Raw genomic sequence first — 25,980 nt, forward strand, 5'->3', positions numbered from 1 at the left:
AAACCCTTCCCCTGTCCTCAGTTCTGAATCCTCCTGTGCCACTGAACAAGTTTCACACTGTAATAACCGAGCACTGCCCATCCATTGCGAGGCTCTTTTGGTTATCAGAGCTTGAACTTGATGGCAGACTGGAACAGTTGGAGATCCTGTTGTCATCAGGGTTTGGGCCTCGGTTCTCGTTGAAGCTGTGGCTGCACAATTCTGCTGACAATGAGGCCACTCTGGCCACTGGGTGAAACGTTTTGGCCCAAGAATTCCTTTGGCATGGCCCTGTTGAACATTCCCCTACAATTCCAATTTCTTTTCTGAGTCTGGAAGAGCCACAGCTGAGGCATCATTATTTTTGGTTGTTCATTTTCTCAGGTTTTTCTCTCTTTCTCCTGTCCATACCACAGCATGGAGGCTGTGTGGGGTTAAAAAGTCCAGACATTTGACACAAAGGTACAGCAGCAATAGCCTCTGTATCACCTTTTACAATATTACAATGCCGTCATCAAATTCCTTCCTAGATAATTACAATCACAGTAGGAAGAGAAAAAAATTAGTTTAGTTCAAATAAACCTCCCACAGCTCCTAAATGAACAAATGACACCAGCTCAGCTTTCCCATTTATTCCCTTAATAATGAAAACACTCCTTTACAATGTTCCCCCCTTAGGTGCAAGATTCAGAGTGGATGGAGAGGCCCCTGTGTCCATCAGGAGAGGCCTCCTCTGGATGCAGACCCAGCCGGGATGTTCTCCAGGGCTGCAGTGTGGTGGGTCCCCGGTGGGATGGGAGCTCAGAGAGCCCTGACAATCCATGTCCTTGCAGGGGTGGACTCGCTCCTCCTGAGGGTGCTGCTGTCTGTGCTTGCAGTGTCCTTGTGGGCTGCAGCTGGAGCCCTGACTCCTTCCCAGGGGCTGTTTGGGTGGGCTCTGCCCTGGCCAGGAGGGCAATGCCTCTGCCAGGTGCTTGTGGCCGACGCCGTCCCCTGAGTGCTGGGGCCCCCTTGGGCCCTGGGGTTGGTCCCTCAGGGGCTGTGGGAACTCTGCCATGGCCTTTGCCTTCAGCTTGGCCTTTTGCTCATCCCTTCTTGCCTTCAGCTGCTGTGCCTTTGTGCCCAAGTGCTGCAGGGCCTTCTTGTGCCACTCCTGCAGCCCCGGTCACTGCCTGTGGGTGCTCATCCTCTGAGAGCTGCTGAGCTTTCTGCAAAATCTTTCCTTTCTGCAGGGACCCAAGCCAAATCCTTCACAGAAAATCCTGATCCATCCGTGTGCACTCTGCATTTCCCAGATGTTCCTTTGTTTTGCTCCTTGTGCTCAGGGTCCCCTGCACAGCCCGTGTGGCAGAGCCGGTGCCTGTCCTGCCGCAGTGTCCAAAGGCGGCCCCCCCGGCGGGCAGGGCCGGCAGCTCCCCGGGGCCGGGCAGCGGCCGGGGCGTCCCGCAGCCTCCTGGGGGCCGGGGGCCACTGCCGGCCCTGCCCGGGGCTGGTGGGCTCAGGCAGCGCCCGGCGCTGAGCCCCGGCTGCCCCACAGCCCCGGCCCGGCCCCGCAGCTCCCCACAGGCCCCCAGCCCTGCTCCCGGTCCCGCACCTCTGCGCCTGCTGCTGCCGCTGCCCACCACAGAGAAACCCCTGACATCCTGACTTCCTGCTTTTCCTCTCCTGGAAACTGGGAATTCAAAGTATCAGCTGGCAAATTGTCAGGATAAGACCCTGCTAAAAAACATCTCAGTCCTCTGTATTGTTCTCTTCCTCCTCTTTTCCATCATTCTTTTTCTTACCACATAGATTCCTCCTGCTGCTTCTGTCTTATCCATATTGCTGCACACTCCTCTTCACCCAATCTCTTCTCAGCACACCAACACCATCCATCCCCTGTTGTCCAAATCCCTTCTCCACTTCCCTTATTGCCCCCCTGGGTGTCCATGTCCTTAATTACCTCAGGGGGAATGTGCAAACTACCTCAGCATTCTCCCAAGGGACCCTTCAGAGACATTTTGGGATCATCATCCCTTTGGCCAGGACCCCTCCCTGGCTTTCCCTTTTCTCCCCTCCATGGGTGCCCTGCCATGTTCACTCCCCGAAGATCCCAGGGCACTCACTGATGAGATTTTCAGTGCTCTCTCCCTGCTGACTCTTCACAGACCCCCCTGATGTGTCACTCGTCTGTCTCCTGGTCACTGCCGGGTCCCCAATCAATCCCCGGTGCCGCAGGGAGCCGATCACCCAAAGTGGGTGAGGCACCTTCAGCTGCACTCCCTGCCCCAGGGTGTGCGGGAAAATTGACATCACCAGAGGATTCTGTCCACAAAGCAGACAGAGGAGTCCTGTGAAACTAATTTCATTCCTAAAAATGGGAGAGGCCATGGGACATTCCCCATGGGATCTCTCCAATTGCTGGAGGACACAGCCTCCCTTTAATCCTAATTCTCCTGGCCACATCTCCCTCTGCTTTCCCCATTGGCTGAAGTACTTGAGAGCTACAGACTTCCCAATCCACCTACTACATACTCCCTTAATATGCTCCCTGCTTTTATATAGCAAATGATATTCATGGCTCTGTTAAGTCTTTGTTGTTCTTCTGGAAGTTCATTAATTGAGCAGGGCCTTGGCGGAGCAGCAGTCTGTGTCACCAATTAATAACATTTTCTGAAACCAAGGCTTCTCCTGTCACTTCCTTACATGAAAGTTGCTTGACCCTATCTCCGAGCAGATTCAGAGCATCTGTTTGTTAAGACACTTTGCTCTTGTTCCTTTCATGGGGGTCCCCCGTTTGTGGGACATCCCCCCTGGAGCAGGGTGTCCCCTCTTTGCTGCAGCCCCAGCCCTCAGGCAGAGCTCAGCCAATCAGAGCCCGCGGCGCTGATGACTCACCAGTTGCCAGGCAGACTCGCAGCTCCCCGCGTTCCCCACCTGGACCCCACCTGCGCCCCCCCCTCGGCCCCATCGCCCCCGCGAGGGGAATTTGGGGAGGTGGGAGTGGGGCAGCGCCAAGGCCGGGCCCCCCCGCGCTGTCCTGGCGGGAGCGGCTGCAGTGGGGACCGAGTGCGGGCGGGAGCGGCCGAGAGCCCAGCACTGCCCCAGCCCGACCTGCCCCAGCTCCATCCCTGCCCCTCGGCTGGGATGCTGTGGGTCTGGGGGGAAGAGGGAGCCGGCAGTGGGTGCTGGGCCTGGGGGCAGGAGGAGAAGGGAAGGAGAAGCAGGCTTGAGGAACAAAATGGTCAAACGATGCAGGTGGCAGGAGAAGGTGGGATTGTACAGGAGAAGGAGGAATGGCCGGAGGAAGAGGAGTGTGAGGAAGAGTAGAGACAGCAGAGGAGGAGGAGGAGGAGGAGCAGAAAGAGGAAGCAGCAGAAGGTTCCACCCCTCCCTGTATCTGCAGCCTCCCCGCAGCCCCAGGGCAGCAGGTGACTGTGGAGGGTGATCCAGCATTTTCTAGGGGTGAATCTTGGTGTTTCTGAGCTTTCTTGGGCTAAATGTTGGTGCTTTGGTTTTATGTGGCAGCTGAATCTTTATGTTTCTGAGGAGGTTTTTGCTGAGTTGTGATGTTTGGGGAGTTTTTGATCTGTATCTTGAAGTTTGTGGGATTTTGGGGCTAAATCTTGGTGTTTTGGAGGTTCTTACAGACACAAGATTCTCAATGACTTCCTGAGATGAACTTGGGCAAGGAGGAACCTCCAGTCCAAGGTGCTCTCCTCTTGTTTTTTTCCCCAAACCAGGATTTTTCATTCCCTGGGCGTGTCTGGATGGAGGAGGAGGAAAAGCCCCGGAGATGCTGCAGGAGGAGGAGCTGCAAACCCAGCCCAGGGAGCTGCGGGGAGGAAAGAGCCCCCCTGAGCCAGGAAGGCGGGCGGAGATCCAGCCGGAGCTCGGAGCTGGTGGAGAAGTCTCATGGCAGGGAGAAGCCCCACAAGTGCTTGGAATGTGGGAAGGGTTTCAGCTGGAGATCCCACCTGATCGTGCACCAGAGGATCCACACTGGGGAGAGGCCCTACGAGTGTGGGGAGTGTGGGAAGAGGTTTCGGACCAGCTCCGATCTCATCGTACATGAGCGGATTCACACAGAGGAGAGGCCCTTCCGCTGCCCCGACTGCGGGAAGGGCTTCAACCGCAACTCCAACCTCACCGTGCACCGGCGCATCCACACCGGGGAGAGGCCCTACGAGTGTGGGAAGTGTGGGAAGGGTTTCAAATACATGTCTCACCTGATTGAGCACCAGGTGATCCACACTGGGGAACGGCCCTATGAGTGCTTGGAATGTGGGAAGAGCTTTGGGTGGAACGCAGCCCTGAGAACACATCAGCGCATCCACACAGGGGAGAGGCCCTACGAGTGTGGGAAGTGTGGGAAGAGCTTCTCAAAGAGCTCAAACTTGACCCAGCACCAACGGAGGCACCAGTAAGGGAAGCCCTGTGAGTGCCCCGAGTGAGGGAAGAGCTTGGAGTGAGGGAAGAGAGTGAGGGAAGAGCTTGGTGCGCTGCTCCAGCTCCATCCCCCATGGGAGGATCCGGGCTGGATGATCCCCAGTGACCCCCGTTGGGCAGAGCCCTGGTGCCCCCGTATGGGGAATAAAACCGAGAGTAAAGCAATGGAGCTGATAAAGGGGCCCGATATCTGAGGCCTGACTGAGCAGAAACTGTGGGAGACACAGACACAGTTTAAGTCTCCCTGGGCAAGAAGTGACCGAGCAACGTGGTGTGAGACTTTGTGATAAAATAATGTTACCAGGTGATGTCATGTCATGAAGAATGTGTAACCAATGGGAAATTGTTACCAAAAACAGAGCCCTATATAAGGACCCTAGAAGTAAATCCCTGTATAAACACCTGGTACACACAATAAAATTGGCTTTGGTCTAATCTCAGATGTTCCCGTCTCTCCCTGGTGGATAACCCTGTTGTGGGTGATCCCCGTTGGGTGGGGGAAGGTGTTGGAGGGATTTCTTTCCCTTTTCCTCTTGCTGCCGTGGTTTGGTTGGTAATAAATTCCTTCCCTGTGCCCAGGCTGGGTCTGTTGTCCCCGTGCCGCTGCTCGGGGCGGGATCTCTCCCGTTCCTTCTCTGCACTCCCGGGCCTCTCCTCAGCCAATGAGAGAATGCGGTGGACACGAGTCAGCCAATCAGAGAGAGCGGCGCTGATGACTCAGCAGTTGCCGGGCAGACCCGCAGCAGGCAGTGTTCCCCACCCGGACCCCGCCCTCCCTGCCCAGTGCCGGCCCCGCCGTGGGGTCCCCCCAAGTCCCTCCCCAGTGCCCCCCACAAACTGGGCTGGGTTTAACTGGGAAGCTTTACTGGGAACACTGGGAGCAGGCGGGCAGGGGCAGAGTGACAGCAGGGCTGGGGGTACACAGGACCCCCCAAAATCAGCGTGGGGATGGAATGGGGGATCCCGGCTGGGCCCGAGGCCACGGGGAAGCTCTGCGGCCGCCGGCGGCTCAGGAGCTCTGTGGGCAGAGAAACAGGGGTGACACCGGGCTGGGGGCCCCAGGTGGAGCACCCACAGTCTTGGGGAGAGGGGACATGACCCCCGGGACCCCCCTTGACCTTCTTGCACAGGTAGAAGCTGAGCCCCAGCACCAGGAAGACAAAGCCCAACTCGTAGTCCCTGATCCCCGTCTGCATCTTGCTGCTGGTGGTGTCCAGCGGCATCTCTGGGAGGCCTGCAGGCATCAGGACCCCCCAAAACCTCTCACAGACACCCCAAGCCTCTCCAAGCACCCTCCTGATTGCTCCCAGTCCACCCAGGACCCCCTGAAACTTGCCCTGATCCCTTCCTCACCTCCCCAGGACCCACCAAAGCGTCTCCCATCCCTTTTAGAATCCCACAACCCCCTTCCAGTCTTCCCCCACCACTCCAGTACGCCTAAACCCTCTCCCAGTCCCTTCTCAGCCCCACCAGGACTCTCCCAAACGCCTTCCAGTCTCTTTCCAGCACAATCAACCTCATCCCAATCTCTGTTTTTCCATCCCCAATCTCCATCCAGCTCCTCCAGGCTCACTCTAGTCCCTCCCAGTCACACCCAGTACCCCCAAACTCCCTTCCAGTGCCCACCAGGACCCCCAGAACCTCATCCCACCAGCTTCTTCTCTGCTGAATTCCTAGAGGAAGACCAGGCCCAGCTACTACCAGACCTTCAGAGAAAACTCCACCCGTCTAGAGATCACCACTTCAGCAGCATTTCATCTGCCACTCCAGAAGGAGCAGCCACCATTTTAACTGGACTACTACCAACACCCTGACTCCTCAGGGTGTCAGGTTTCTGCCTCCATCACTAGTTTCATTTGTACTAATTGCATTTTTAAATTATTAATTTTATTTATTTTTTTTCCTGGTAAAGAACTGTTATTCCCATATCTTTGCCTGAGAGCCTATTAAATTGTGGTAATTCGGAGGGAGGGGGTTTACCTTTTCCATTTCACAGGAGGCTTTTGCCTTCCTTCACAGACTCCTGTCTTTTCAAACCTAGACATGTGTCGCCCTGATTCTTGGGTTTTCTAAAGCCTTCTGAGTTTACATTCTATTGGGAAACTTTCCCACACAGTTTCTGTAAATAACGTGTTGTTTTGCATTCCTCCATGGGGGTGGAGAGACTCGATGTACTAGTGCTTTGTCCAATGTCTTCGGAGAGGTGGCCCATTCACTCTCCAATCCACTGTCACCTTTGGAGAAGTATAAAAGTTGGAGTCAGAAAATAAACTTTCTCTTTTGCCTTGCAAGGTGGCAGGTGGCTCGCGTTGTGCTTTCTCGTGTCCTATAGCGACATCTGGTGACCGCCAAAGTGTATTGCAGCTTAGGCTGGGAACTGTTGGTGAGGTCTTTCTGTTTGTTCAGCGCGTTGCCTGTTGCTGGGTTTTTTTTTGCTAATGGAGAGCTTTGAGGGCATTAGGGAGGAGTCTGTGGCTTTGGACGTTTGGAGGGAGGTGCTGAAGCGGAAACGCGTTCCTTTTTATTGGGATGATTTTGAGAGGGTGTTTTTATGGGCAAGGGAACAGGGATTCTTTCCCAGTCTTGCTGAGGCCCTTTCCTGGGAGAATTGGTCTCCCGTGGGAGATCGCCTCATGGATGCCCTGCTTGATAGTCATTTTGAAGATGTTGGGCCGCTGATGATGCTGTTTAAGAGGTTGGATGCCATTTGGCAGGGGTCTGAGATTGGCAGTTCTCGGGCTTCTCTGGGGGACCTATCTGTCTTGGATGCGGATGCTGGGGAAGCCGATTCTCTGTACAGTTGCCCTGATTCCCCTAGCCCCGGGGGGAGTGAGCCGGAAGGCGGCTCCTCCTCTGGTGTTGTTCGGGCTCCCAGCCCACGGGCTCCAGGCATCCGGTCGGTGGAGCCGGTTCGGCCGCCTCGCCCTGCCCCGCGTCGCAGGCGTAGTGGGCTGGGCGGGGAAGCGCTTTCTCTTTGTGCCTTCCCGGCGCTCGGGGGTGAACGGGGGCCTGTGGATCAGCCCCCGCCTCGGATTGCGTCTGACTCGGTGACGGTGAATTGCCCAAACTGTGGTGTTACATTTCCCCTGGAGAAGACACAGGCGCATTCGCCCGGTCCAGTCTTGGGTTCATCTTCTGAGGAGGAACCCGCTCCGATCCCTGAGCCTGCGCGGCCTGCCGGGCATGCGCAGGCGGTGGGGGCCGCCAAAGGCGGGGCGTTGGTCACTGTTCCATCGGACCCCGCCCCGGCAGGCGGGCAGCCCGCCCCGTCCCGCCTGATGGGGGCGGTGCCCACCGGGAGGCTGCGCGGCGCGGGTCCGACGCTCCTTGGGGGCGTGCCGGACTCCCTTGTGTCGTCCCGCGGTGATGTGTCTCCGTGCGCCGCGTCTCCCTCTGCGCCCCGCCCTTCCCCCGTCCCGGGGGATGGGAGCGCTGCCCTGGGGTTGCGGTCTGCGCCTCCGCCTGCGCCTGCCGCGGTGCCCTCTGCTGATACTGCAGACAGCACCGCTGCGGCACCGGCTGGTTCGGTTCCGCCTTCCCTGCCTGCCGCGGGGGCCGGGACTGCGGCACAGCGGGGCGCTGGGGTGTTCACCTTTAGCGCGACTGCTGACGCGGCCGGCGGGAGACCGTGACTCCCCATGGCCACGGATCCTCCCAGTCGACCTTGTGGACCCTCCCTGCCTGCCAGGTGACCGTGCGTCCAAAGGACCACGGGAGGTTTTGGCAGGAGGTCCTGGATAAGGCTGAGGAGATGTGCGACTTCGGGCCCTCGCAGAGCCTGCCGGATCAAGGGGAAGGCTCCTCTGTCTCTGCTGATTCTGCGGGGGGCGTGGTGTCCAGTGATGTTGCACCGCCTCGCAGCCCAGGGGCTGCCACTGTCCCGGAGTCCACGGGACACAATACAGTGGATGATGCAGCCTTGCCAGGGGGTCCTCAGGTTTTCCCTGTGCTTAGGGGTGTTACTCATAACACTCATCAGCCCTTTTCATTTAAGGTGTTGAAGGAAATCCAAGACACCGTTGCACAGTATGGTGTTGGGTCTGATGACGTTATGCAGACGATCCGATTACTTGTTGCTGACCTGCTGACGCCTTCCGATATTCGTTCTGTGGCTCAGGCTCTTTTTGACCCTGTGCAATTTGACGTGTTTGAGGACAAGTGGGCCGCTTTAGTGGCCAGTGCAGTACGGAAGAATGCTACGCGGGGGCAGCAGGATCCCAGACGTGTAGCTACCGCCGACATGTTGATGGGCACAGGTAATTATGTTGATCCTCAGGGGCAGGCTGGATACAATCCTCTCGTGCTTGAGCAGTGCAGGACGTTAGGCTTAGCAGCTGTGATCCAGACCTTAGAAATGGCTGCCCTGATGGAACCCTTTCTGACTGTTGTTCAAAGGGCCGATGAGTCATTCATGGACTTTGCATCGAGGTTGACTGCCTCGGTGGAGCGGCAGGTGGTAGAACCTGAGCTAAGGCGAATGGTCCTTGCGAGATTTGCTAGGATCCACTGCAACGCAGAATGCAAGAGAGTCATACAGGCTCTTCCTGAAGGGGCTACACTTTCACAGATGGCAGCGGCCTGTGCAGACCAAGGCCCCTCGGTTCGGAAGGCGGATGCTTGGGCTGCTGCTGCGCAGCCGGTCTGGGCAGCACCGCAGGGCTGGCAGCAGCCCCGGGGTGCTGCTCAGGCGAGCACCAAACGGGGGAAGAAAGCACAGAAAGGAAAAATTCCCTCGTATGTGTGTGGCCGATGCGGAAGACCAGGCCACCCTGCAGATGTTTGCAAGGCAACTGTTCATGTTAATGGCCAAGCACTCCCGGGCCCGGGAAACAGGAAGCGGAGCGCGAAGGGGGGGCGCGCTCAGACACAAGTTCCTCTCCAGACCCCAGAGCCCATGGAGGTCTGCTCGGCCAGCTTGTCGCCAGCACCTGCGGGTCAGCAGGTGTGGATGTCTGCACAGCAGCAACAGTCGTGTTAGACTCTTGCAAGGTGCACAAGGTTCCCCTGGACGCCTTTGGTCCCTTGGGTGAAGGCATGAGCGCCTTCCTCATGGGGAGGTCTACTGCCACCCTTCAGGGCATCATTGTGCACCTGGGTCTCATTGATGCAGACTTCACAGGGCAGATTTGTGCAATGGTTTCCACACCCGCCCCCCCGTTACGAGCCCAAAAGGGACACGGCTTGCTCAACTTGTGCCTTTTAAGTCTTCTGTTCGCAGGACGACTGACCGGTTGCGAGGTGATGGCGGTTTTGGATCCACTGGGCCGCCTCAAGTTCACTGGACTGCTGTCCTGACCAAAGACCGTCCCGAGATGCTGTGTACCCTCTCCATCCCTGATGCGACACCATCAGAGATCCGCCTGCGCGGGCTCCTTGACAGCGGCGCTGATGTCACGGTTCTCTCTCTTGCCGCCTGGCCTCCGGACTGGCCCCTGGATCCAGCGGAGACGTCTGTTGTGGGCCTGGGGGGAACAGCACGGCGTTATGTGAGCCAACGGCCTGTGCTGGTCACAAACCCAGAGGGACAGACGGCCTGGATTAGGCCTTATGTTACTTCTTCTCCTGCTAACCTCTGGGGGAGGGATGTTCTATCTGCGTGGGGGGTGCGCATTGGGACGGGTTTTTGATGGGGGCCACTGCAGCGAAGGGCGCAGAGTGTTTTACACCTCCTATACGGTGGCTGGTGGATACACCTGTTTGGGAAAACCAGTGGCCCCTCCCTCAAGATAAACTGATCGCCCTTCGGAAATTGGTGCAGGAGCAGGTGGACCAGGGTCGTCTGGAGCCTTCTAACAGTCCCTGGAACACCCCTGTTTTCTGCATCAAAAAGAAGTCTGGGAAATGTAGGTTGTTACAGGACCTCCGGAAGGTCAATGCTGTCATGGAAGGCAAGGGAACATTGCAGGCGGGCATGCCATCGCCTACCATGCTTCCTGCAGGCTGGCCGATCTTCATCGTGGATTTGAAGGATTGTTTCTTTACAATTCCTTTGCATCCCGATGACAGACCGAAATTTGCCTTCACGGTGCCAGCAATTGACAATGATGAGCCTGCACAGCGATATCAATGGAAAGTTCTGCCACAGGGAATGCGCAATTCCCCGGTCATATGCCAATGGTATGTGGCCCGTGCCTTGTCTGGAGTTCGCAAGCAGTTTCCTGATGCACGTCTGTATCATTATATGGACGACATCTTGGTGGCTGCGTCCACTCAGGATGAGCTCCTGAGGATTCAGCCTCGGTTGCTTGATGCTTTGCATGCTCATGGGCTGCAGGTGGCTCCAGAAAAGGTTCAACAGCAACCTCCTTGGAAGTATTTGGGGGTCAAAATTCTGGAACAGACAATTCTGGAACACAATTCTGGAACAACACCAGGAGGTGCAATTTGCACACTCGGTGAAGACACTGAATGATGTTCAAAAACTGATGGGTGTCATCACCTGGTTACGTCCATACTTGGGACTAACCGATGCACAACTGTCTCCTGTGTATGATCTGTTGAAAGGAGACTCTGATTTAAAATCACCTCGCACATTGACCCCTGAGGCACGTCAGGTGCTGGAGGAGGTTCAGCAGGCTGTTTCTGCCCGTCAGGTTTATCGCATTGATCTTTCCGTTGATGTCGCTGTGTTCGTTACCACTCCAGATTCGCATCCCACAGGTATCATTGGTCAATGGAGTGACAAATGGTCCGATCTCTTGCACATCTTGGAATGGGTTTTCCTGTCCCATCAGCCGCAGAAGACGGCAACGACATTGGCTGAGTTGATTGCTCGGTTGATAATGAAATGCTGGCAACAGTGTTTGCAATTGATGGGTGCGGATCCTGCAAAGATCATACTCCCGATATCCCGGGAGGACTTTGACTGGAGCTTTGCACACTGTGTGTCCCTGCAATGTGCGCTAGAAAATTTTTCAGGGCAGATCACTTATCATTTGCCAGCCACAAGCTACTGCAGGTGGCAAAATCTATGCAGATCTCTTTGCGGCCCAAAAATAGTCAGGAACCCGTGCAAGGACCCACCGTCTTTACTCCCGGTTCGGGGAAAACAGGAAAGGCCATTGTTACTTGGAAGGATAGATCTGAGTGGAAGGTTCTGAAAGGTCATCAGGATGGGTCGGCCCAAGTGGTTGAGTTGAGGGCCGCTGTTATGGCATTTGAGAGATTTTCCCAGGAACCTTTCAATTTGGTCACGGATTCTGCCTATGTGGCTGACATCACACAGTGGTTGGGTCACTCAGTTTTGAAGGAGGTCAGTAACCCTGCCTTGTTTCATTTACTGAAGACCTTGTGGTGTGCTATTCAGGCCCGGGTTCATCCGTTTTACGTTCTGCATGTGAGAAGTCACACCAATTTACCAGGGTTTGTAGCAGAAGGTAACGCGAGAGCTGACAAGTTGGCTAATCCAGGGTGGGTAGCACCCCAGCCTCGCACAGGCCAAGGCATCGCATGGGTTTTTCCATCAGAATGCACATACTCTGCAGAAGCAGTTTCAGCTGACGCCAACAGAGGCTCGTGGCATTGTTGAGTCCTGTGATGACTGCCATGCACTTGCTCCGCCTCTACCAGCAGGGGTAAACCCTAGAGGCCTTAGGGCCTTGGAGCTTTGGCAGACTGATGTCACCCAGATTGCCGAGTTTGGCCAGCTCAAGTATGTGCATGTCACGGTGGACACGTTCTCCTCTGCGATGTGGGCTTCCGCTCACACTGGAGAAAAGGCTCGTGATGTCATTGCCCACTGGAGGCAGGCCTTTGCCGTTCTGGGCATACCTTCTGCTGTGAAAACCGACAATGGTCCTGCTTATGCATCGCAGCAGGTGCGGCAGTTCCTGCAGTTGTGGGGTGTGTCACACAAGTTTGGTATCCCCCATTCTCCAACCGGCCAAGCTATTGTAGAACGCGCTCATGGTACTCTGAAGCGGGTTCTTCAAAAACAAAAACGGGGAATGCAGGGTGAGACCCCGCACAGTCGGTTGGAGAAAGCATTGTACACCATCAATCATCTTACAGTGCAGCAGAATTCAAATAACCCTGTCATTTTAAATCATCATCTCTCATTGCAGGCTGCAGATGAGGCACATCAGCCTCGAGCAAAAGTTCGAGTGCGGAATTTAGTCACTAAACAATGGGAAGGTCCCTATGACCTTATCGCTTCGGGGCGCGGGTATGCTTGTGTATCCACAGATACTGGGGTACGCTGGGTACCTTCAAGGTGTGTTCGTCCTGATCTGCAACCGCAGAGACAGAATCCGACAAACGGGTAACATAGAAGCCGTGACCAAACTGAAAGTCATCAAATGGATGGATCATCGAGTGATGACTCAGTTGAAGATGACGGCGGGTGATCACTCTGATGATTCCTCCATGAACAGACACTGAACCTTATTCATTTTTTCCTTTTCTTTTAAACGAAAAAGTGTGAGATGTTGCCCTGATTCTTGAGTTTTCTAAAGCCTTCTGAGTTTACATTCTATTGGGAAACTTTCCCACACAGTTTCTGTAAATAACGTGTTGTTTTGCATTCCTCCATGGGGGTGGAGAGACTTGATGTACTAGTGCTTTGTCCAATGTCTTTGGAGAGGTGGCCCATTCACTCTCCAATCCACTGTCACCTTTGGAGAAGTATAAAAGTTGGAGTCAGAAAATAAACTTTCTCTTTTGCCTTGCAAGGTGGCAGGTGGCTCGCGTTGTGCATTCTCGTGTCCTATAGCGACATGACATCACAGAGAGCTTTGTGACATCACAGAACCTGTGTGACATCACAGATCCTGTGTGACTTCACAGAACCTGTGTGACGTCACAGAGAGCTGTGTGACATCACAGGGGCTGTGTGACATCACAGGACTTGTGTGACATCACAGAGAGCTGTGTGACATCACAGAGATGTCTGTGTTACATCACAGGGGCTGTGTGACATCACAGAGACAAGCGTGTGACATCACAGAGAGATGTGTGATGTCACAGAGATGTCTGTGTGACATCACGGAGATGCCAGTGTGACATCACAGCGAGCTCTGTTACATCACAAATAGCTGTGTGACCTCATAGGGTCAGTGTGACATCACAGTGATGTCCAAGTGACATCACAGAGAGCTGTGTGATGTCACAGAGATAACAGTGTGACATCACAAAGAGCGGTGTGACATCACAGATACCTGGGTGACGTCAAAGATTTGTCCAGGTGACGTCACAGAGATCTGTGTGACATCACAGATATGTCTGTGTGACATCACAAAAATCTGTGTGACCTCACAGGGTCAGCATGACATCACAGAGATGTGTGACAGGGAATGAGGGCACCGAGAATAATCCCAAAACCAAAGAGGACCCGGGAAGAACAAAACAGAGTCCAGGAGTGAATCTGCCTGGTGATAGGGCCAGGGACCTGTAGATAAGGAAGTAAGGGGGGAAACCATCAGTTCCAATAAATTTCACAAATTGAGCCACACAATTTCTCAAAGTCCTGCTACAGACCCAAACTTCGAGGAGAAGAACAAAGACTTAACAGAGCCATGAATATCGGCTGGTATACAAAAGGAGGGTGCATATTAACGAGGACAGGCAGCAGGCGCATCGGGAAGTCTGAACCTTCCAAGGACCTCAGCCCGTGGGCAAAGGCAGAGGGAGATGCGGCCGGGAAAATGAGGATAAAAAGGAGGCTGCAGACTACAACCATGGCAGAGAGCGCACGGCAAATGCCTCACGGCCTCTCCCCGTGCTCAGCAATAAAGTCACTTTTACAGGACTCCTCGCTCTCCTCCGGCCACAGAAACCTCCAGCGACGGGAATTTCCCCGCACGCTCCCGGCCGCGGGGCAGCCCCCTCGGTCCTACCCACAGCAGCCGGGTCGAGCCAGCGCTGCTCCGGCAGCGGCTCCTGCCCAGGCCCCGGCGGGAAGGAGACCGCGGGCAGCCGCTCCCGCCGCGCCCTCAGCCCGGGGCCAGCACGGGCCGGAGACGGCACCACCGACTCGCCGCAGCCCCCTGCCGCCCCCTCCGCCCGCAGCCAGCCCCGAGCCCCCGCAGAACCCAGCGCGGCTCCCACCTGCGCCGGGGCCGCCTCCGAGCTCCGCCGACGCCGCCTCACCGCGCTCCGGCCGCTGCCGCCGCTCCCGGGCCCGCACAGACGCTCCCGGCGCCAATGGCGCCGCTGCCCAACCACGGCCGCCCTCAGCCCGCCGCCGGGGCCGTGCTGCGCCCCGCTCCCACCAATCAGCGCGCCGCAACCACGACTGACGGCACCAGCGGCCAATGGCAGCGAGCTGGGGGCGGGCTCTGCGCACGGCCCAGACTCGCCCCGCGCTCTCAGGGCCCCCCGCGCTGCGTGAGGGCAAAGCCGGAGATGAGCAACAGCCCCGGGACGGGCCCGGGCCCGAGGCGGGATTGAGCTGCCCACACAAACAAACTTCTCCGCACCTCCCGCCACGGCTTTCCCGGCCCTGCGCCTTCCGTGCCTCCGGCTCTGCGGGAAGCCCGGGAGCCTCCCTTCTCCTGCCCCTCATTAGTGCATCGGTGCTTCGCTTTGATTTCCCCCAAAAAGGGAAACCTGCCCAAAGCCCTGTGGGTGAGCGGGGGAGGGGAGAGATTTCTGGCAGAAAACTCCAAAGACTCAGAGCAGGATGAGGAGAAGTCAGTGCAGAGCCTTAAATGCAGCTTTCCCCACGGCTCCCTGCTCCCAGCTGCACCTCCTCCCCCGGCAGGGCAGGAGACAGGGAATGGGGCCATGCTCAGCTCATCCCCCGCGGCTTCTCCCTCTGCTCAGGGACAGGAGTCGTTCCCTGCTGCACCCTGCGCTCTCTCCCAGCCGAGACTTCTCCAGGAACTTCTCCGAGCCGAGTCCATGCCCTGGGGCACAGCCCCCTCCAAGTGCTGCAGCGTGGGTCACTGTGCCACGGGCTCGGTCCTGCCAGGCCAGGCTGCTCCAGCGGGGCCCCTCTGCCCACGGGGTCACAGCCTCCTCTCAGGCATCCCCGAGCTCCAGCCTGGCTCCTCCAGGGGCTGCAGGGGGATCTCTGCATCCCCACGGACCTGCAGGGGAATCTCTGCATCCCCACGGACCTGCAGGGGGATCTCTGCAGCCCCATGGACCTGCAGGGGGATCTGTGCAGCCCCATTGTAATATAAATTGTGGAATAATTCGTGATTATGTAAAATATACATGAAGTCAGTTGTGCTAGTAGAAAAAGATTCTTAAAGTTTTAAAAGACCTGAAGACCCAGCCGGGAAAGACTGGAAACCACAGATGACAGAGAAAGAAAGACCTAATTTACAATTGAAAACACGTGGCTCCCTGCAGAGATGGGCACTTTCCGGGGATACTCCACCAGACGCCCAAGGTGAAAAATGCACATATGTTAGTTTGAATAGTAGTGCTGTATTAACATTTTAATAGTACTGTAAATGTAGTTGTGTAGTTAAATTGAAGCTTTAGTAGTTAAAATAGAAACTATGTATCTGGGTTTTCTTTTAAGGAATGACATACTGGCTTTGACGTAACCATCACAGAACACCTAAATCTTCCAAAGAGGAGGAATTTATGGTTTTCTTGTCAGAAGAAGCTAATTTCTTCAGGCCTTGCTCAGACTCGAAGACGCCATGGGGATTAAAGGAAATAGTTGGCATATAACAGACAGAGTTTCCTGTTTTAAATAGAATGTATGCATAACCATGAAGGATATATGAATATGCAATAGTGTAGTTTTAGGGGTGATTCCTTTGTTCACAAGGTATGCTTGTTGTGGCTTAAGTGCCCCAGAGCATCTGGACATCCTTAATTCTTTGCTTTTTATTGTCTTGTAATTGTCCTAACTCTAAATTTTTATTACTCTAATTGTATTACTATTTTAATAACCATGTTATTATTATTAAAAATTTAACAGCCAAGTGATTGGCGTTTTTCACAATTATGGTAGCAAAGGATGGTTTTTAACACCTCTCTGCCGGGGCCTTGGAGAGTCAGGGTGAGGAAGACAGGTCCTGCCCTATTTAGACAGCCTCGCTCTGTTCCCCTGGTGTGTGACCAGACACAGGTTATGATCTATGGGCAAAAGGAGACAATAAAACAAAGAAAAGGAAAAGCATTCCCTAAAACCACAGTAATTAGCCCGAAGACTAAAGTGTACACGAAGAACCAAGACCCAAGGACAAAGGATAGGTGAGTATTTGTTGGGATGGGGCGGATAAGGGGGGGATGAATGTGTGTGACAGAAGCTGCTGGGTATCCCAGACTTGCCAAGTGATTGCTGTAGTCTCTCATGCTGCTTTTTGTCTTTTTCATGTGAAAAACGGCAAGTAAAGAGACCAAGCAAGTGATAAAAAAAGAGAGAATCCCTCCCAGAGAAACTGGGACTGGATCTTAGGAAGAAGAGGAACCCCGTGGAGTGCTGGATTGAGGGATAAGAGTGCCCAAGAGCATCCAGGATTCAAACCTGCTGGGTTGAGGGATTAACATTCCAACAGCACTCAGGGTGTAGATATGTAATGTAGACTGTTTGAAAGTAAAAAGTATCTTCTTGTTGTATGTGAGAGTTAGTGAAAAATAAAAGTGAGTAAATGTAGATGAATGGTAGTATATGTAATGTAGATTGTTTTTTATGAGCTTTTCTTTATCTCCTTGGAGAGAGTGTTAGAGTGTTTCCTGGCAGTCGAAAAGAGAGTATTGCAGAGAAAAATTCCTCACTTGCTGTCTTCCCCCTGCCCTCAACTCTATTCATATTTTGTCCATTCCCTCTTCAAAATACAGATTTGTAAAAATCATGCTCTGTGTCCTCAGATGGCCTTCCCAAATCAAACCTTGGCTTCCTTGCAAATTGCATTGCACTAACTAGCATTGACTTAAATTTGTTTTGGTGCAGGCAGGGTCACTTTGGAAGTAAGTTGTTGTTTACTTTGTTCCTGCAACCTTTTCAAGCTTGTGAATGGAAAAAATTTGATAGCAAACCAAGTCTTTATTTTTGCACTGTCAGCTGTGAGTGGTTGGTAGCCTTGGTGGAGGGTGCCCTGAATTACAGGCCTGCAGAACACGCATAACAAAAGTAATTTACTTTGTAAGGAAGTTGAAAAAGGGGGGAGAGGTGATTGGCAGACTCACCTCTCCAGGATGTAGGATTAATGTTAGAAAGTGGACTGATATGTGAATGTGGCTGCTGAAATGTGAAGAGAGAAAAAGAAAGAGAAAGAGAGAGAAAGGGAGAGAGAGAGAGAAAGAGAGTGAAGGGGACAGCGAAATACACCCCCAAGGTCCCCTCAGCCACAGCTATCTGTAAGTTCTCCCCCATTCCTGCTAGGCAGAGTGACAACAAGGAGGGGTGGAAGTGGGGAAGGACAGAGTTAAACCCAAGGCTGTGAACAGGACCACCAGTAGAGATAAGATCAAGGCAGAGATAGTGACTCTCACAAAGTGGTTTATTGTCTTAAGCAAGATTTCTTTTTTCTTTCTGATTGCTGTTGTTAAGAAGAGAAGGCTTTTGTTCTGAAGACTAAAAGTCTGTAAGACTAAAACAGTTAAATCTTATCCAAAAAGTAAAAGGCAAGAGATGTGATACATCTCATGTTAAAATTGGCCTGGTCTTTTTTATTTAACTAATTATAGCTCACAGGAAGAAGAATTGGTCTCTGCAGCTATTAACACAGCTGGATACAAGAAGAAGAAGTGGCTGTAGAAAAAGAGTTTAGTTAAACTCAGAAAATTTTAAAGAAAACTAATGGTAAAAGTTAATGCAGTATTGTTTTTCTTTTAACACTGTGCTATTAAGAAATCCTTTCCAGGTATCATTAAAGCAGCAATCCAAACCACGGAAAGAGGGTGAATTCATTCCAGCAAAACCAAAGGACTTGTGAAGAAACTTGAGGAATGGACTATCACATCTAAACCGGGTGATACCAAATTGACTTCCAACCAGGACTGGGTGGTAATGGTTTGGGAAGATCCAAATGATCCAAGGTAGGTACAAAGAATAACACCTCACTGAGAAATAAGGCAAAGCTTGCATCACTGGTTCTAAGCCCTGCCTGAATAAACCCTGAGACGCCTCCGACACCTCCTTGGCAGAGGAACACTGCCACTTCAAACAGGATGATCGGGAGTGTTTCAGTCAAAGAGTTCTTATAGCCTGGCCTCAGCCTGTGGCTTGTACAGGGAAGAAGGGAAATTGCCATCAGTACTATACTGTCTACTTTATTTGATTCATCCCAATACTGGACACGCTAGCTGGGTTACAAGTGAATGTTTAAATTATGAGAATAATTTGCATTGTAGCTCACAAAATCTATGTTCTTGTTGCAAGAGGTATCAGTACTGAATCAATTCCCTATGCAGATAGAACCCAAAATAACTGAAGTAATAACTTTGTTTTGTGGATGGATTATTAGTGCCTGTTGAGTGAGAGATACCTGAGGAACGGTGGGAAGCCACAGTTAAGGAGTGTCGAAAAGGACTTGCCTAAAAAAATGAGTAAAAAGGAGTGACAAGGGAAACAGAGGGCAAGCCTGGACTGAGCACTGTACTCACCACCGAGAAGATCACACGTACCTGCTGTGGGAAGCAACCCCACAGGCAGGGGAGGTGGGGGTATAAGCCATGCCAGACCTCTGTCATTCCTGTTTCTGTCTCTCATTTGTTGTCTTTTCCCTTCTGAGATACCAGCAAGATCGTGTCCCAAATGCTACAGAAAGTATTACACGGAAAGGAACCAAAGTTCCTTTTTGTTACACACACCCATGTCAACAGCCACAGACCCACCGAAACTGAGTACCTGCAGGCAACATGGGGAAAAAATATTGGATTACAAGGAACTTAGGAAAAAGTAGTAATACTTGGGGCATTGAATGTCCAAAAGGAGAGAGATGGATTTGTTTTACATTTGATCTTAGAGATATAGTCCAAGATTCGGTAAAAAGGCAATTAGTAAACAAAAAGGTGAAACCAGCACAGCAATCTAGCTCTGTATTAACCCCAAATTATATACTGCATCGCATTATAGGACTCCAAGCAGTTATAGAGGAGATAACAAACAAAGCTGCTCAGGCACTGGAATTAATACTGAGTCAGCAAAGCCAAACTATAACTTCAGTGTATTAAAACAGGTTGGCTTTACGCTATTTATTGGCTAAAGAATGGGGTGTACAGATTGTTGAAAATAGATGGCAATGAGGGCGTCATCCTGGAAAAAACAAAGGATATCAGAAAAAAATTATGACCCTGGTATCAGTCCAAAAAAAACCAAAGGGAAAATAATGTTAAAAACTAACAGGTGGGGTAATGTATTGAGAATGGGATGGTGGAAGAAATTAGGATTCTTCCTTTTATGTGTTACAAGTGTTTTGATATTTCTTCTTTGTTTAATCCCATGTTTTATTTGATTACCAACAGAGTCCAAAGAATGCAAGAGGATAAGAAATATTGCTCAAGCCAAATGATTTATAAAGAATAAGAGGAGAGATTGTGACAAATGCATATTTATAACTGGCTTTTCGCAAGTGTTACAATGAATATTATATGTGTCATGTTAGAAAGTTTATGCTGTTCCATAGGATCTCAATTCCATATAATCCCAGTGCAGTTTGTCCCAGTCCATAGGATCCCAGTTCCATATTTGATCCCAATCTCTAGTTGTTCCCTGTCCCTATTTGATCCCAGTCCATATTTGATCCCAGTCCCTATTTTATCCCAGAGTATATTTGATCCCAGTCCCTAGTTGATCCCAGTCCCTAGTTGATCCCAGTCCATATGTGATCCCAGTCCCAATTTTATCCCAGACTATATTTGATCCCAGTCCATATTTGATCCCAGTCCCAATTTTATCCCAGTCTATATTTGATCCCAGTCCATATGATCCCAGTCCATATCTGACCCCAGTCCCAATTTTATCCCAGTCTATATTTTATCCCAGTCCATAGGATCCCAATCCACATCTGATCCCAGTCTCTATTTGAACACAGTCCGTAATTGATCCAGGTCTCCAGCTGATCCAAGTCCATATGATCTCAGTCCCAATTTGATCCCAGTCTGTAGGATCCCAGTCCCTATTTTATCCGAGTCCCTTGTTGATACCAGTCCATAGGATCCCAGTCCATATTTGATCCTTGTCCGTATTTGATCCCAGTTCAGTTCATTCCAGTCTGTAGGGCCCCAGTCCCTAATTTATCCCAGTCCCTAGCTGATCCTAGACCACAGGATCTCAGTGCATATTTGATCCCAATCTCTGGTTGATCCCAGTCTATATGGCCCTGCACACATTCCAGAGGTCTGGAATTTCAGCTCCCAGCCAGGAAAAGACATTCCCTTTGCCCTCGAAGGCAAAGCTCTTGAGAAGAGGCTGAAAGCCAAGTGGAGCAAAATGCTACAGAGACACTTCACTGCTGGCCTCCATAACTTCAGCTCCTGAACTAAGAATTAAAATAATAATTGGGAAATAAAATAGTTAAAAAATCAGGAGTGGGTCATTGGGGGCAGAGGGGGCAATTAAATTAGAGGAGGATTCAATTAAATCAGGGAAGGATCTTTGGTGGTCCCTGAGGAAATTAAATTGGGGGAGGGTCTTTGGAGGTCCCCTGGGTCAAGGGAGACACGGAGAGAGAAACAGAGCAGGCAAAGAGAGGTGGGAGGGAAAGGAGGACACAAACACAATCAGCTGAGAAGGTGGTGCCCTGAAAAACAGAACTGCCACGGACTGGAGATGAACGGCAAAGAAATCACTAAATCTGAAAGTTTTATTTGCTATCAAATACATCCCAGCCACCCAGCCCCACACAATCCCGTCCCACCTCTCCAAATCGGAATCCCGCTTCTCCCAATCTCCTCCCAAACCCATCTCATCCTGCCAGCTGTGAAATCGAGTGAGTTTGGTGTGGGATTGTTTTTTTTTGAGGTGGAAACAAACAATTTGAAGAGGGATTGAGCCTCTGTGCTTAAAATTCAGCTGTTGTCAGTGGGATGTGAGTGGTTTTGAGGTGAAAGATCGATCCCTCTTGGCTTTTGGAGCGCAGAGCGATTGAGAAGAGAAAAAAATAAAGGTCAACACTAAAGGAGAAGCAGCCAGGTGTGTTCCCAACATGGATCACAGGGAATGTGGGTCACCAGGGCTGTGCCCAATGTGGGTCCTTCAGTGGGGGATGGAGTTTAGCTCTTCTCGCACTCGGGGCACTCGCAGGGCTTCCCTTACCGGTGCCTCCATTGGTGTTTGGTCAAGTGAGAGTTCCTTGAGAATCTCTTCCCACACTGGGGACACTCGTAGGGCCTCTCCCCAGTGTGGATGCGCTGGTGCCTGAGGAGGTGGGAGTTCTGCCTGAATCCCTTCCCGCAGTCAGGGCAGCGGAAGGGCCTCTCCTCCGTGTGAACCCAATAGTGCTGGAGGAGATGGGAGCTGGTCTGAAACCCCTTCCCACACTCAGAACACTCATAGGGCCTCTCCCCAGTGTGGGTTCTCTGGTGCTTGATCAGGCCAGACCTGTGTCTGAAACCCTTCCCACACTCCCCACAGTCGTAGGGCCTGTCCCCGGTGTGGATGCGGCAATGCTGGATGAGGGTGGAGTTGTCCCTGAATCCCTTCCCGCAGTCGGGGCAGCGGAAGGGCCTCTCCTCTGTGTGAATCCGATAGTGCTGGAGGAGACAGGAGCTGGTCTGAAACCCCTTCCCACACTCAGAACACTCGTAGGGCCTCTCTCCAGTGTGGGTCCTCTGGTGCATGATTAGGCTGGAGCTCCGGCTGAAGCTCTTCCCACACTCCCCACACTCGTAGGGCCTCTCCCCAGTGTGGATGCGGCGATGCTGGATGAGGGTGGAGTTGTCCTTGAATCCCTTCCCGCAGTTGGGGCAGCAGAAGGGCCTCTCCTCCGTGTGAACCGGATAGTGCCGGAGGAGACAGGAGCTGGTCTGAAATCTCTTCCCACACTTGGAACACTCGTAGGGCCTCTCCCCAGTGTGGATCCTCTGGTGCTGGATCAGGCTGGAGCTCCGGCTGAAGCTCTTCCCACACTCCCCACACTCGTAGGGCCTCTCCCCAGTGTGGATGCGCCGGTGCGTGGTGAGGTTGGAGTTCTGCCTGAATCCCTTCCCGCAGTCGGGGCAGCAGAAGGGCCTCTCCTCCATGTGAACCCGATAGTGCTGGAGGAGACAGGAGCTGGTCTGAAACCTCTTCCCACACTTGGAACACTCGTAGGGCCTCTCTCCAGTGTGGGTCCTCTGGTGCTTGATCAGGTGGGAGCTCCGGCTGAAGCCCTTCCCACACTCAGAACACTCGTAGGGTTTCTCCCCACTGTGGATCCTCTGGTGCTGGATCAGGTTGGACCTCCACCTGAAGCTTTTCCCACACTCCGAGCACTTGTGGGGCTTCTCCCCATCATGGAGCTGCTCAGGGACCCCCAGCTCTAAGCTCTGGTTCCATCTCCGGCCGCCTCCCCGGCCCAGGGTGGGTCTTTCCCCCTCAGATCCCCGCGATCTGCGTTTGCAGCCCCTCCTCGTGCGGGATCTCCGGGGCTTTTCCTCCCCGTCGGGTTCCTGCGCTGTGGAGCCGCTCAAAACGGCCTCTTCCACCAGGTTCTGCCACGGGGATTTGTCCTCCCTGCTCTCCATCCTCAGCTCCTGCTCTAGGGGAGGAAGGACAAGGAGAGGCTCTTCCTCTTCCTCGCAGCCTCCCAGGGGCTGGGAATGGGATAATCCTGGTTTGGGGAAAACAAGGGATGAGCACGTTGAGTTTGAAGCTCCCTCTGTCCCAGTCCATCTCTAGATGTCCCTGGCCACCTGGGCTCCATAAAAACCTCCCGAACACCGAGATTCAGCCCTGAAAAAGCCTCCCAGGAGTTCCTCGTCCCTGCTGCCTCCCCTTTGCTGTTTGGGGCTCCCCCCTGTCCCAGCTGCTGGGGTCACACTTGGATTGGGGGTCCCCCTTCTCCTCGCTGCCCGCCCTCCCCAGGCTGCCGGGAGTCCCAGCAATCCCAAAAGCTCCCCCCTCTTGGCTCTCCCCATTCAGGGGTGCCGGGGCTGTTTGGGCTCCCGGGCTCCCTTCTCCCCCTCTTCCCTGCTCTGGGCCACAAGGGCTCCAAGGAGTCCCCCCAAGGGGCCTTTTCCGCTCTGCTTCGCAGTTCTTCCTTCTCCAAACATCTCCTCACAAAACCCAACCCAGGCACCCCCCAGGAGACCTGGCCCGAGCTCCCCCTCCCCGCTCACCTGCGGGATGGGGGGTGATGATCCCACAGGTGGGGGCTGCGAATTCAGGCAGGGCTGACCGCGCACTTCTCTCTGCTCTGCTCCATCCACCTTTAAACCTCCTCTTCCTCTTCCTGACGCCCCTCCTCTTCCATCCCCCCTCCTCCTCCTCCTCCCTAAGCCCACCTCCCGCTCCTCCTCCATCCCTGCCCTTCTCTCCCTGCCCTTTTCCTTCCCCCTCCTCCTGCTCTCTAACCCCACCGCCTTCTGCTCCCTTATCCCTCATCTTCCATCCCCCCTCCTCCTCCTCCCGATCCCCACCTCCAGCTCCTCCTTCATCCCTGCCCTTCCCTCCCTCCTCCTCCTCCCCCAGCAGCAGCGACACCCTCGGTTCCCGTTCCCGCAGCCTCGGCAGCCCGCGGCAGGAGCAGGGATGGAGCCGGGACAGGTCGGGACGGGCAGCGCGGGGCTCTCGGCTGCTCCCAGCCACTGTTCCAGGGGGGAACCCGGCCCAGGCCAAAGGAGAGGCAAACTGGGGAAACTGGGGGCTGCACATCCAAACTGGGGCTGCCTGGGGACCCTGCCTGGGCACTGCCGGCCCTTGGGGCTCCTCTCAGGAGATCAGGAGGGGGGATCGCAGAGAGGGCTCGGGGATGCCAGGAGTGGCAGCACTGGGAAGGACTGGTTTGTACTGGGATTGTACTGGAATCATACTGGGAGCAGCTGGGCCCATGCCAGGGCAGACTGCAGTCACCCCAAGGGAGACTGGGATCGTACTGGGATCATACTGACACAGAGTAGGAGCCTACGGGGGCAACTGAGACCATGCTGGGGGCAAATGGGATATACTGGGAGTGACTGGGAGCAGCTGTGAGCAACTGGGATCATGCTGGGAGGAACTGGGAGTCACTGGGTGCCTGCTGGGGATGACTGGAAACGACTGGGCTTATACTGGGATCATGCTGGAGGTGACTGGGATCATACTGACAGTGAGTGCCACGACGCTGAGGCTGACTGGGAGCAGTTGTGAGCAAATGGGATCGCGCTGGAAGGAACTGGGAGTGAGTGGGAATATGCTGGAAGGAACGGGGGGACACTGTGAGAGACTGGGAGGGACAGTGAGGGTGAAAGGGGCAACTGGAACCATGTGGAGCACAACTGGTTCATATTGGCACTGACTGGGAGCACACTGGCATCATCTCTGGATCATACTGGGAGGGACTGGACTAATACTGGGAGTGTCTGAGAGTGACTGGGAACACACCATGCACAGCATCCCTGTACTGGGGGTGACTGGGAGCAACTTGGAGCACTCTGGGAGCAAATGGCATCATACTGGGATTGACTGGGCTGATGTAGCTGGAGGCAACTGGGACCATACTGCGAGTGATTGGAAGTTACTGGGATTATACTGGGACCATACTGGGAGTGCTGGCATGTGACAAGGATCATACTGGAGGTTACTGGGCTCACACTGGTGATGAAAGGGAGCAACTGGGATCCCACTTTGGGCTACTGGGAGCAACTGAGAAAAACTGGGATCATGCTGCAAGCAAACTGGAGGAATTGGGAATGACTGGATGCAGGCTGGAGACAACTGGGACATACTGGGCATGACTGAGATCATACTGGGATAACAAGCACCTTACTGGGATCACTGGGAGTGTCTGGGAATGACCACAGAGATGCTGAAGGCAACTGGGATTTACTGGGGATGTCTGTAACCTTACTGGGGTGACTGGGAACACACTGGGAACAACGGGGACCATGCTGGGGAGAACTGAGAGCGAGTGGAAGTGAGTGGGTCTACACCGGAGACAACTGGGCATGACTGGGACCATGCTGGGAGCAACTGGGATCATATGGGGAGTGATGGGGTTGATACAAGGGACAACTGGGGGCAACTGGGATCACACTGGGGAGAACAGGAAGCAACTGAAAGCATGCTGGGGGCAACTGGGATCCTACTGGATCTTACTTGGAGCAACTGGGATCAGGCAGGAAGCAATTGAGGACAACTGGAGTGACTGGGAACATGGTGGGAGCAACTGGGATACACTGGGAGAGACTGAAACCACAGTGGGGGTAAATGGGAGCAACTGGAACCACAGTGGATGACAATGGGAGCAGCTGTGCCCATGCTGGATTCATACTGGGATCCTACTGGAACTGGCTGGCATCATACTGGGAATGACTGGAAGTGTGCTGGCTGTGACTGGAACCATGCTGGAGGTGACTGGGAGCAACTGGGCCCACCCTGGGAGTGACAGGGAGTCATTCTGGGCAGGGCTGGAATCATACTGGGAGTGACTGGAACCATACTGGGGGGGACTGGGTGCAGCTGGGACCATCCTGGGAGCCACTGGGATTCCAGCAGGTGTGAATGGTTCCTGGCTGGGGGTCACTGGGAGCTACTGGGCCCATGTTGGG

At 53.6% G+C, this 25,980-nt stretch overlaps 1 protein-coding gene across 1 annotated transcript in view; it reads right to left on the reverse strand.

Moving 5' to 3' along the window:
• Positions 1-25,980, reverse strand: part of LOC101233471 (uncharacterized) — a 509,180-nt gene that overhangs the window by 55,003 nt on the left and 428,197 nt on the right. Inside the window, 1 exon segment of the mRNA XM_072921466.1 lies at positions 21,569-22,953. Coding sequence (XP_072777567.1) covers positions 21,569-22,953 — 1,385 coding nt within the window.

This window comes from Taeniopygia guttata, chromosome 37, assembly GCF_048771995.1.
Source record: "Taeniopygia guttata chromosome 37, bTaeGut7.mat, whole genome shotgun sequence".
NCBI lineage: Eukaryota > Metazoa > Chordata > Aves > Passeriformes > Estrildidae > Taeniopygia > Taeniopygia guttata.